Here is a 12,145-nt window from a genome sequence, read left to right on the forward strand (position 1 = left end):
CACGACTGGTATCACGTTCGTTTCATCATTCGGGGGGGATAAAGGCAAAATTAGGATAGAATGTCGGATGGTCACTTGGCCGGCAACGCACACGCGAGGATATATAGGTAGTAGATAAAAGGGTAATGCCACACGCATTTGGTCGGTTCAATCAGCGGTTAATTAATCGACTGAATTCAACGAATGCCTTGACTGCAGCGTTCTTGGTTGCATCAGTTTAAATTGGGTATCGGTCAAAGTAACATATATACACAATAAAACACACGCTCTTGGTTGGTTGGGTTAGCCGTTACCTGCATCCAGCAACTCGCCGGGTTGTTGTTGGAGGGAATGATGCAAACATCACTCCCTTTCCATTGGCTTCCCTCCACGGAGTTTTGATTTTTTTTTTTTCCGGAAGGTTGGCTTCTCCTTTCCTCCCGATCCCGAATGACATCGCCAAAGCACCTTCGATTAGCAACAGTACCGCACCATGAGTCGTAGTATCTTATTAGCCTGGCCCAATCTTGGGCATGTCGTGGTGCTCGCTCAGTCGCGCAAGGTGCGCGTTCAGCTCCTCGACGCGCTGCTTGTGCGTCTTGAGCAGCTCGGGTCGGATGCGCTTCGACTCCGCGAGCTCTTTTAACTGTGTGTCCCTGTCAGCTTTCTCATTGCCCTTTTTATTGGTTCTTCCCCGGTCCGCTCTTGACAGGTTGCGGAGAAGAAGGGAGAGCGACAAGAGAGAAAGGGGAAAAAAAACGTACCCTCTTCCGCTTAATTTCGGCGAACCTCCGCTCCGCCTCCGTCTTGTAATCGTCCTCCACCGCCGACGCCGGCGGCCCGTCCTCTTTCTGCAGCTCGCCGCCCCGAGCCTCCGGCGGCGTCCCTTCTCCTCCTCCTCCTCCCTTGTCCGCCCCCGTCCCCGGGGTCCCTTCCTTTTCTGTCGGCACTAGGGCCCTCTCGCTGCTGTCCCTGCTGCCGTCCCCGCCGCCCGTGGAGAGGTTCTTCTCGAGGTCGGTCGTCTTGCCCTTGTCCTTCTTCTTCTTCTTCTTCGTCACGCCCGCGCCGCCTTTGAGCTTGAGCGGCCCGCGGCCTACCGTGGTGTACTCGTTGGAAGGCATGATCCGAGCGGGGCAGCCAGCTTGTTCGTTGGCCGATCGCTTGTCGTTGGCGAAAGGTCTGGGGAAGGGTAAGAAGCGGCTCTGAAAGCGGCTGGATACGATGGTACGCAGTCAAGGCGCGAGGCGCTCGAAGGTGATGATTACATAATACGATGGAAGTCTACGGAGTACTACGTACTTATCGATAAAGGATCTCGGCTGATTGGTAGCCCCACCATCGGTCCGCCCGGCCAGGTATAATTCTGCGGCTTCGCCGAAATTTTCTTGATCTTTTCTTTTCTTTTCCTTCCTCAGATCAAAAAGTATTCACGAAGTTGCCACGACCGCCACTAGTATCCCACGGTGTCAGGTTGCCTGACCTCTCTTGAGGTCAACTTCGGAGATGGACATCCTTGATAGGAAGTTTCTCACCCTGTAACCATGTGGGTGCGAAATGCTGAAAGATTGGAGACATTTCTGCGCGATTCGTCGCGGGTTTGGGGTGAACGCCCGCTCCTCCAGCGCGTTTGCTTGAAAGATTGTCCCCCGTGTTCTTCCGTCTCGGTTTCTGATCCGGACCTGGCGAGACAGGTTCTGGCTTGTCGTTCGTCTTCACTGTAGTTCTCAGGCCTGACTGCTCTCATTCTCCGTGCTGTGCTGTTGGCTGCCTTTCCAATCCGGCGGGTCATGGAGATGTTCTAGGACGGGTTGCACCACGCTTGCGGCCACTCCGTGCCCGATTGCTCTCAGTATCAGCCACTGTCATTCCCTCAATTCGACGGGCATCCCAAGGGGGGCTCACGTTCTCATTTTGGGTATTAACAATTGCCTTGCTTTATTATCGGTCTCGTTCTACGCCTGCGTCATGCCTGTGTTTGCTCGTCCAACCCAATTATCTTCTTGCTACCATGCTGGTCCTTCAGAAACTCCTCGATCTGCGTGTCATGTTCGGGCCGTTTCGGCGGTCCCGGTGCGGTCTCTGCTGTTGATGGCTCACCACCGGGATCCTTCTGCTGGCCCCTGAGCATTGCCCCCAGTGCCGGGACGTATTGGGACACTGTTGCCGATTCATTAGCGTAAGCTCAGAAGGAGCCATCAAGGTGACGTCGGATTCGATACCCTTAGCTACGATGCCCGGACTCTGTTCTTCCTGAGGTTGTTTCTTCACTCGATCCGCAGCCTCGTCCAGCTTGGCCTTGTAGTCGAGGCCACCAGAATCGTTCCCTTTCTTTTCCAGGACTGGCTCGGGCATAGCGCAGATTCAACCGCAATATAATGACGGAGTAGGGAATACTGCCTGTACGTACAATACAATCAAGCTTGGTGGTGAATGACCGACTCGGATCTTCTGGGGGATGCTTTAAGGGAACCCCGAGTCGCCATGACGTCACCCAAGAGTTACAGAGGGTGCCCCTGTGGCATTCGAGTTCGCATCACACTTTCTTCGTTTACACTACGGATTACTGCTTTCCAATTGCAAAGCCGGGCTCCGATTCCAAGACATGCCATCCAACTGCTCGGTTTGGATCGCACCGAGTTATCATCAATTAGAGACTCCTGCCATTGAGACATACCGCCCGCTGCGCACCCGGGCAGTCTCTCTTCTGTCATCTCACTTCCTTTGAAGACCGATGTCCGGTACCTCCTCAGCAGGTCGCCCTGGGCTCGTGAATTTAGACGCGGGGAACTTGGCAAGGTAAAAGTTTGAGAAAGAATGTTCGGGTAACCACTATAACCACTAGGCCCGCTCTGCTCTCTGCGGGCTACAGCGAGTTGCTTTGACCCGTCGGTCCCAGTCATGCACGGTGGACCACTCGGGGATTTTGTACTTTTCCAGAGCCCCAACTCTTTCTCGACTCCCCTGCCAAGGCTATTATTGCCCCTCCAAAACACCCCACGAACGACGCCCCGCGGTTCGTAGTCAATCTGAGCGTTTTCCCTTCGTCCAGTTTCAAGACCTAACCTATAGCAGAAATCAAAGAACAACCCTCTAACCACAGGCATATTCACTCGACACCGTAGAGTTGGGGACATAAGAAAGAAAGAATAAGAAGGGGAGAGAAACCCAAAAAAAAAAAAAAAAAAAAAAAAAAAAAAAAAAAAAAAAAAACCGCCCAGCATGACCCAATCCGATCCGCCAACCGCTCGAAGACCGATCCCCATCACCATCGTGACCGGCTTCCTCGGCGCGGGCAAGACGACGCTGATCCTCAATCTCATCCCGCAGCTGCGCGCCCTCAATCCAAACTACAAACTTGCCCTGCTCAAGAACGAGTTCGGCGACGTGGCGATCGACTCGCAGCTGGCCTCGTCCTCGGCCATCGCCGGCGTGACCGAGCTGCTCAACGGCTGTATCTGCTGCAACCTGGTCGGGCAGCTGGGCCCGGCGCTGGCCGAGCTGCGCACGGGCGCCGCCGCCGCCGCCGCCTCCCCGGACCGCGTCGTCATTGAGACCAGCGGCAGCGCCTTCCCCGCCACCCTCGCGCTCGAGGTCAACCGGCTGGCGCGGGAGACGGGCGGCGAGTACGTCCTGGACGGCGTGGTCAGCGTCATCGACGTCGAGAACTGGAAGGGCTACGAGGACACGAGCTACACGGCGCGGCTGCAGGCGCGGTACACGGACCTGGTCGTGTTCAACAAGTGGGAGGGCTGCGGGGAGAGGCGGTTCGACGAGGTCCTCGACCGCCTCGGCGACCTCGAGGTGGACGTCGCCTGGGTCAAGAGCGACAAGGGCTGGGTCGACGCCGGGGTCGTGTTCGGGATAGACGGCGGACTCGCCAGGGGGTTGGCAGACGACGAGGTCAACGACAAGAACCATACGGCGGATGTGGATGGGACTGGGCATGATAAGCATGACCATGAGAAGGAGCATCACCAGTCCGAGGTGGAGGTGCTGTCAATCGAGCTGAAGGGCGGCGGCGAGGAGCAAGGGGCGGCCGTGGACGCGGAGAAGCTGATGGACTTCCTGAAAAGCTCGCCCAAGGACGAGGTGTACCGCATCAAGGCCGTGTTGTCGACTTCGGGTACGGTCAAGAACTCGGAGGAGAGCGTGTCGGTGTCGGCATCGACACCTTCTACCACCAACAGGTACATACTAAACTGGGCCTTTGGCAGGTGGACTTTCACCCCGGTGGCGGATGGCGTAGCCGAACATGCGTCAAGCAGCAACGCCGTCTTGAGGATGACCATGATCTTGGCGAGGTACTCGAGCACCAAGTGGAAGAAGAAGCTCGAGGCGGGCGGGCTGTTAGAACTAGACGGCACAGACAAGGGTGTGTTGACGGTCACGAAGGTCAGCTAAAACAGACTATACGGGGGTCATAGACGTCGACGATTAGAGTTTATGAGAAGGTTATGAAGAAGAATCTATCCCAAGCCAGCAAGGTCGCACAGGTTATACATATATACCAGACGATACACCGCTCTCATCACTTATGATTGGCACCCAATCTAGGACTCCACTTATATATATATATATATATATTACATGGCACGTATTGGTGGACCCATTCGGCTTTTCATCTCCCTGCTCACCCAGAGAAACTAAAAACTAAACAGAATGGAAGGAACGGGAAGGTGTCTCATCGCAGCAAGCAAGCTCAGATCCACCCCCGATCCCGCCGTTTCCCCCCTTTCCCATCCAGATGTCTGCCCTCCTCTTCCTCTCCTCCTCCTCCTCCTCTTCCTGATAGATTTTGACAATCTCCATGATCAGTTCCGCGTTCTCTGCCCCGCCATCATCGCACTCCTTCGTCTCAGGTCTCGCGTGCTTTCCCGGCTCCTTCCTTTTCGGAAGATCGAGACCTTTCAGATTGCCAGACACATGGGTTCCTCTTCTTCTTTCCATTCTTGACAAGATCTGTCGGGGGGCTGCAGCCTCCTGTGGTTGATGATGATCTTGTCGGCCATCCTTTTGTTGTTGGCGTCGGGGCGCCCTGAGGGACATGGACGCCGCTGTGCTGCCTCTATTAGGCGGCGATGGCGATGGCGCGGGAGACGGCCCTTTCTGTTTTGTAGCTTGCGGGTGGGTGGTGGTGGTGGTGGTGGAAGTGTGGTTGTTGTTATTACTGCCGTTGTTGCTACTGGCGGTGCTGCTGATGCTCGATAGTGAGACCGGGGGAGGGAAGGATGCACATATTGCGGTAGAGGATGGCGAGGGAAGAGGAGTCCGCATTTGTGAGGCTATATGGGGTTGGTAATGGCGTTGCTTGTAGAGCTGTTGGTGGCGCTCTGCAATGGAGGAGGAGAGTGCGGTGGGCTGTTGCCGGGCTGAGGGAGGTGATGCCGGATTCCCTCGTCTTTCTGGGCGCGAAGGTGGCGTTAGAGGTGATGGGAGGGGCTTCTCCAAATCCACGAACCGCTTGGGCGTGGACGAGGGAGGCTTGATCTCATCCGCCTCGTTGTCTCCCAGGGATGATGGCCGGATCATGCGACTGGTGCTGGGTGGGGATGGGGACTGAGTCCGCGGTCGAGACCCAGGGGGAGAAGGGGAGGCAGCACGGGGCCTCGCTGGTTGCCGTTGCTCGTCAGTAGGAGTGGGAGCCTCGACTGTGAGTTGGGGAATGCTTCGCCAGCGGCTGAGCTCTCGACTTGCCTCCCCGACCACGACCCCGTCGTTGGAGACAGAAGTGGTGTCAAGAAACCCTCTTTGCGCGAGCCTGGGAGGCGCTCTCGGCGCATCGCTCCGGTTGGGGCACTTCCGACAGAGTCGTAGGTCTGCTTTGCAGCCTATGTATGGACAGTTCAGCGGTAAAGAGTCGTGGTCGAACATCCTGCGGCAAAAGGGGCAGAACCCACGGTGGTATATCTCCATGCGCACTACGTGCTCCATGTCAACACCATCTTCATCTTCTTCTTCCTCGCCTGGAAATGCTTACCTCCGGTATATCGTGGTCCTGGGTTGAATTTCTCCCCTAGAACGGCGGCTGGAGTCTGGCTGATGCTCGGAGGTTCGCTCGTCGATGGCAGTGACTGAGCCGTGCTGAAGAATAAAGGGGCTGGGGTGGGCGATATAGTTGCTCCAGCATGATTTGTCCTGAAAACGCTACGTGATGACATCGGTGCCAGTTGGGAAGTCTGCTGTGTCATGATCTCTGTTCCGGCGGCCCCGGCCTCTCTCTGGCTGCTGGGTCCCAGGGGCCGGCTTCGTTGCGCTATTACATTCTGGCAGTTGCCTCCCCGTCCCATCTCGCTACCAAGCAGCGGTCTTATGGCATGCTGGCGCTGGCCGTATCCGCCAATGTCTTTGCTTCGGACCACCCCGGCTGTTCTATCCTGAAGAGGTTCAGGTTTGTCAGATCCAGGTCTTGCACGCCGTACCCCGCTGGTGGCTTCCATATCACGTCCTTCAGTCTCCCAGGGGGGTGTCACGGTGAATGCTGGCCTACCATCTCGGTTCTTCCGTAGCAGTCCGTTTCGGAACAGTAGTTACGGCCCTTGGCCAAAGCACGCTGCCACCTCGCAATCTCCTTGCCGCACTCTTCTTCAGTGGGAGCCTCGATGGGCGTAATGAGCCGCGTCGGCCGATCCGGAGTGTGAATGATTTCATATTCTTCCTTCATTATTTCGTTGCTCCTGCGCCTGAGCCGACCAATATTGCGAAGTTTTCTTGAAAGCCCCTTGCTCGGACGGTTCACGGTGAGTGGCGGTGTCGCCATCGCCTAATTGGAAATCCTGTCGATGGAATATGCTCATAGAGGAGTGAGTGGTGATGCCATGGTGCGCTGAGGAATGTTGGGTATCAGTGTGCTTCTATTAAGAATAAAGAAGAACATGCTAGCCTGCCGCTTTGTACCGAGGCATTCTATCACCGTAACCCTTCAACCAAGAAGCAGCCTGATCACACCTAGATTTCATTGTTGACAACATGGCTGTTTCTTTGTTTCCAAGCACTTCGAGTTTGTCACCCGAGAATTCGAGAATTGACGTGGGGACGGGGGCGGCGGCATCTGATGCCACACGAACCTCTCAGTCCCTAACTGCCAGCCTCAAATACTTACAGTGACAGTTATGTGGTTACTCAAGACTAGCAAAACAGGAGGCAGCCCATTACAAAGCACCTCGACGTCAGACAAGTACGCCAGGCTCTCCTCCTCGCTCTGGCACGTGTTCTCCTGTGGAATGGGTAGCGTGGTCAGCATCACGGCCGTGTCGCTGCTGTACTGACGCATGAGCTCGTTGAGAATCAGATGCTGAGCCCGGCCAGGAAGGTCGTTGAAGGATAACGACAGGTCTTGGGTCGAATAGTTCGAGCCCGTCTTGTTGTCGTCGCCCGCCGACAGTTGTTGGTAGGAAGCTAGAAGCCCGGGAATGTCGACCGAGGCATCCCCGCCGCTGTCGGACCCTCGTGAAATCGAGCTACGTCGTGACCTCGCCGGGGACTTGGTGCCTGACGTTGTTTCGGCAAATGAGACCTTCTTGTCGACAGGAGTCGTTGCGCCGGAGCTTCTTTCTGTGCCCCCACTCCGTCCATATGACGACTGCCGAGAGAGAGTTGGCCGTTCCGTGCGAGTTTCCGCCTCGGCAAACATGATCCTTGGTCCGGCACCATCTTCGTTTGTGATGGTCGTCTGGGGAACCAAGTTGCTAGAGAACCTTGGAGCCGAAGAACTATGCCTTGACAGAGCCGGCCGTTCTGATTTGAGAATTCCTCGGGGCGTCTGCCAAGCCAGCGGTCCGCCTATTCGCTGTCTTGATCCTTCCGATCCTTCGTCACTACCAGTAGGCTGATCAGAGATAGTGCCATAAGGTCCTTTAACTGGCGATCGTGCTCGTTTCAGTTTACGCTCCTTCCTACTGCTCTTTGCACGAGCAAGCACATCAGCGAAGCTCCTCCGCCGGCGAAGTCTGGCCAAAAGCGGCTGCCTGTCCGCATCACCTGCCCTGGGAATGCTTTCAACATCGGTGAAGTGCGCATCAGTGTCGGAAGAGTCGCTGTCTGTGTCGCTGTCGTCATCAAGGTCCGAGTCTGAACTGTCGAGAACGCTGAAGGGTAAATTTTGGGTATGGATGCCCATGTTCACGCCCCATTTGACCAGCTGGGACATTGACGGTTTCCTCGGCAAATCGGAAAGCTGCGCCAGACTATGGCGCCTCTCTCGCGATTCTAAAGGGACACTGTGCGTAGTGCACAGACTTGTCCTGCCGGATGCTGTTCCCATGACCTGAGCTATTGAGGCGAATTCCGTATTCTCGCTGGCAGTCACCGAGCGGCTGCCACGATACACCTGAAGGTCATTCCACCACGCTTCTCTCTTTAAACAAGTATTCACAAGGTTGTCTGTCTCCGGATTCGTAAAGCGTCCGTGGATGATAGTTTCGTAAGTCGTGAGGTTCCCGGAGGCTAGGTAAAACACCAAAATCTCGGCGTCAATCCTTAGCTTCTCTAGCAATGCCTTGACTCGGCCTCGTTCTTCTTCGACTTCGCTCTCGTACTCGACAAACACAATAACTCGTAACCTGTAGGCTTTCTTCCACGTAGGAACAGTATGAAGGATGTATCCCAACTGAAGGATCAATGTGTCTGCTCATGGTCAGCCATGGACAAGACACTCGCCGCCCAACGAGGACTCACATGTATCAAAATTCGTAGTGAGTACGCTCTTCCCTTCAGCCGTGATTGCTGCAGACATTTGAATAGGCCAGAGATCGATGTATTTTTTCGTGTTGCTACCGTCACGACGCGGCGTTTCCAAAGACTCAAAGCCCTTGCCGATAGCGACGTTCAAGCGGTATCGCAGGGCCAGGTCTTCAAGAATCGTCATGTAGCTGGTTACCGACATCATTTCTTCGTTTCTGATAGCGTCGGTAGGCAATGCCCCTTCTAGGATGCGGGAGGAGGTGTCGCCTCTGCGTCTCCTCCTGACTTTCGGTTCCGCATTGGACGCTCCCTGTTGAGACGAGACAGGTGGAACTGGTGCTTCGGGAATCTGCGATGATGGCCGAGAGCGGCGCAGCTCGTCCATGTTGTAAAAGCCCATGACGGCGATGTTAGGGCGCATGCCCCCCAGGCCGGCCGAGAGGACAAGGCTCCTCACTCCCCATGTTATGGTAGGGGACATGGTCAGCTGGACAAACGCCTTGATCCTCGAGTACTCGGAGATGTAGTTGGTCCAAGCGGCTTGCTGTAACTTCGCCTCGGCAACGCCCGCCGCGAAATCGTCGGTGACAATGACGTGTCCCAGAATATACAGGGCACCCTTCTTCAGGGAGTTGCAGAACTGTATAAGCCGGGTTTGTCTCCTGGGGTTATTGATGAGGAGGATAATTTGTGGCCTCCAAAACTTGATGTGCTCCGGCTTCAGGCGCAAGAGGTACTTCCTCACTTGGTGGTAAATTAGGTTTTGGGACACATCGCCCCAATGCTTTGGCGGACTCAGGTAGTGGATGAGGAGAAAGAGGAAGACCAAGAGGCAGACAGCAGTCGTGGCGTACGTCTCGTCGATGAAGAACATTGCGGCAGCTGAGAGCAGGCTGCCAATGAGAGCTGTCTGCCAGCTGAAGAACTTGAACCCGGGGCGAAAGTTGGGAGCGGATCCAATCTTGAGCAGGAAACAAGCAAGGTTCATAACGAAGAAAGTCATCTCATGACTGTCAGTACATGGGTGTCCGCCAAAGGGCCTGCCGAGACTCTTACCTGGTATCCCATCGATATCAGCGTGGCAATTTGATTCAGATTAGCGAACATAGCCATTTGTGCAGCAATGTAGGTGAGAAAGATGGCGAGAATCGGCTCATCCGCCTTCTTTGTGCCCTTTCCAAGGGCTGACAGGCCTGGAAAGAGTTTGTCCCGAGCGAGAGCCTGCATGAGCTTGGCGGACCCGATGACACCCATGAGGGCAGAAAAGAAAGTCGTGGCGACTTCTCCGGCGAAGATGACCGGAGGCCATATGTTTGTGTCCTGTATGATGTTTGCGTTGAGGAGAAACGAAGCATGGGCTGTGCTAGACGCCAAGGCAAGAATGACGAGCAAGTAGACAATAAGGGTTGAGAGCATGGCCCAAAGTGTGCCAACCGGGATGGCTTTGCTTGGGTTCCGCAGGTCTCCCGACATGGACGCACCGGCAAAGATGCCCGACGTTGCGGGGAACAAAATGCCAAAGAGGTCTCGGAAGGTCTCGAACCCCCTGTACTCGGTGCCGCCCGAGTGAGGCAGCAGGTTGGATCTTAGCGTCGCCAGGCTAGCTCCCGTAAACTCAACCCCCTTGTCTGGGTCACTGAATGGCGGCCGCACCAGTGCCGAGAGCGGTATGCTGAGAGTAGAGACGGTCAAGACAACTAGCAGAGCGTTGCTTGCCTTCGAAAAGATGGCGCTCCCGGCAAGACAAAGGCCAGTGCACACCATCAGAGCCAGCGTGCCGAAGAGGTAATCCCACCAATACCCTTCAGGCATAGCATCGCCGAGATTGAGCTTGAAGCAGTCTATCAAACCCACGACATTGAGCGCTGTGTTCAGGACCTGTGCCAGGTAGAACAGGATGCCAATGGAACCTCCGAACTCAGGACCCAAGGACCTTGAAATCAAGTAATAAGCCCCGCCTCCTTTCACTTCTCCGTTTGAGGCGATGGCCGAGAGCGAGAGGGTCGTGACAAAGTCAACAGTGTATGCGATGAGCATGAGAGCTAGCAAAGGGAGGTCAGTGACGGTCTAGGGACTGACGGAGCTAGAAGAGCTTACCCAGCATGCCAAGCAGCCCGACCTGGCCGAGGATCAAGCCGAATCTCAAGAACATGAGAATGCTGAGGATGTTGAGACATACGGGGATGTAAACACCGGACACCATCCCCAGCTTGTGTCTCTTGCCGTGAGATTCGTGCTCCATGTTGGCGGCTCGCTATCGCGCCTTGGGATCCGAAACGAGTCCCGAGCGAAGAGCGTTTCGACTGGTCGCTATAAACAAACCATAAGGAAGATGGACAGCTGCATCACAATTCTATAAACAAAAAAGGACCAAAAAAATAAAAATAAAGAATATGAGAGAGAAGAGTGTGTGAAACCGCGATGGGCCTCTTCTCTTGCCCTCCGCAGATCGTGTTGTGACCGCTCTTCAGCGCCTCGGATTTCAGCGTCAAAGGCGGCACCAAGACCTCTTCCATGCAACTGCTCCACTGTAGCTACCTTAGTATATATAACCTTTGGGAAGACTTTAGCGTAGATCGCCCACCCCACAAAGAGGGGAAGCCTAGTGTGATGCAGCAGAGGGTTTGCTAAGAAGCATGCAAAATGGCAAGGCCGTGAGTGGTCTTCATGTTGTTGGCCACAGTTGGTTGGCCAGTAAAACACAGGGGTCCGAACGGAGGTATCCGCTCCTCGAAACAGACAAGGGCCTCGCTATTTTGCACAGTTGACAACCTGAGACGACAAAAGACGAGAGGCGAAATTTGAATTTTCTCGCGTCGTCTGAAGTCGCTCTTTCATGGTATGTGCCAGTGTTTGATGGGTGGCAGTCGACGTCATTTGGCAGGATCCCGTTGATTCTCCAGGCAGGCAAACCTAGTGTTGCCAGGCCGCTAGCGGCAGGCACGATCTCCATTCGGCTGCGGAAGGTTGGGCTTCTTTCTGGGTCTTGGCAACTGGCCGAGGTACCTGTATGTATGTACTCGTACAGTACAGTAACTAAATACGTGCGGGATGCTCCGGAGACCTTGAAGTAAAAGCAAAAAACAGCTATACAAGGATCTCGAGCAAGGCAAGGTTCTGAGATCTGACGATTTGCAGAATGTTTTGAGCTTATCAAAGATAAAACTATTGATATTTTGCTTGTTGACTGACTGGGGCGTTCCCGATCTCCAAAGTCGTTCTGCTGTGGTCTCCAATTCGTCAGGGTCCTCCCCGGGAGTGCCTGTGGGGGTGTGTATCAACCTTTCGGTGTGCGGGGCCCGGCCCCCCCTTAGCCCCAACGCAGTCATCTGCTGTGTCAGCAGGCCACCCAACCACTTGGATGCGTTTTCCCAACCGGTCGGCCCCCCCAATCCGCCCCGATCCTGCCTCGCGCACGCTGTCTTGCAGCAGGCCAGTCACGCGCAAACTAAAAAGTTGGGTGTTCGCGCCGACAGCAATAACAGCC

General features: G+C 55.1%; 4 protein-coding genes across 4 annotated transcripts; 1 reads left to right on the forward strand and 3 right to left on the reverse strand.

The window, feature by feature from the left end:
* Positions 1-228: 228 nt before the first annotated feature.
* On the reverse strand, positions 229-1,909 carry P884DRAFT_291592 (uncharacterized protein). The gene is made up of 4 exons (XM_069444109.1): positions 1,460-1,909; positions 1,279-1,369; positions 744-1,158; positions 229-625 (listed from the first exon to the last, which is right to left on the reverse strand). The coding sequence occupies exons 1-4, from the start codon at positions 1,488-1,490 to the stop codon at positions 491-493; spliced, it is 672 nt and encodes a 223-aa protein (XP_069298083.1). The 5' UTR covers positions 1,491-1,909; the 3' UTR covers positions 229-490.
* Positions 1,910-1,942: 33 nt separating this feature from the next.
* P884DRAFT_269181 (uncharacterized protein) lies at positions 1,943-2,331 on the reverse strand (the record flags this gene model as incomplete). Its single annotated transcript, XM_069442255.1, has 2 exons — positions 1,943-2,136; positions 2,199-2,331. 2 exons carry the CDS (start codon positions 2,329-2,331, stop codon positions 1,943-1,945), a joined length of 327 nt encoding a protein of 108 aa, XP_069298084.1.
* Positions 2,332-3,198: 867 nt separating this feature from the next.
* Positions 3,199-4,380, forward strand: P884DRAFT_299172 (CobW/HypB/UreG, nucleotide-binding domain-containing protein; the record flags this gene model as incomplete). The annotated part of the gene is made up of 1 exon (XM_069444672.1): positions 3,199-4,380. The coding sequence occupies one exon, from the start codon at positions 3,199-3,201 to the stop codon at positions 4,378-4,380; it is 1,182 nt and encodes a 393-aa protein (XP_069298085.1).
* A 2,686-nt stretch (positions 4,381-7,066) lies between these two features.
* Positions 7,067-10,900, reverse strand: P884DRAFT_198560 (amino acid permease-domain-containing protein; the record flags this gene model as incomplete). Its single annotated transcript, XM_069438156.1, has 4 exons — positions 7,067-8,601; positions 8,653-9,661; positions 9,715-10,700; positions 10,756-10,900. The coding sequence occupies 4 exons, from the start codon at positions 10,898-10,900 to the stop codon at positions 7,067-7,069; spliced, it is 3,675 nt and encodes a 1,224-aa protein (XP_069298086.1).
* Between the last annotated feature and the right edge of the window lie 1,245 nt (positions 10,901-12,145).

The sequence above is a fragment of the Thermothelomyces heterothallicus genome (genome assembly GCF_042370625.1).
Source record: "Thermothelomyces heterothallicus CBS 202.75 unplaced genomic scaffold P884_scaffold_9, whole genome shotgun sequence".
Classification (NCBI taxonomy): Eukaryota; Fungi; Ascomycota; class Sordariomycetes; order Sordariales; family Chaetomiaceae; genus Thermothelomyces; species Thermothelomyces heterothallicus.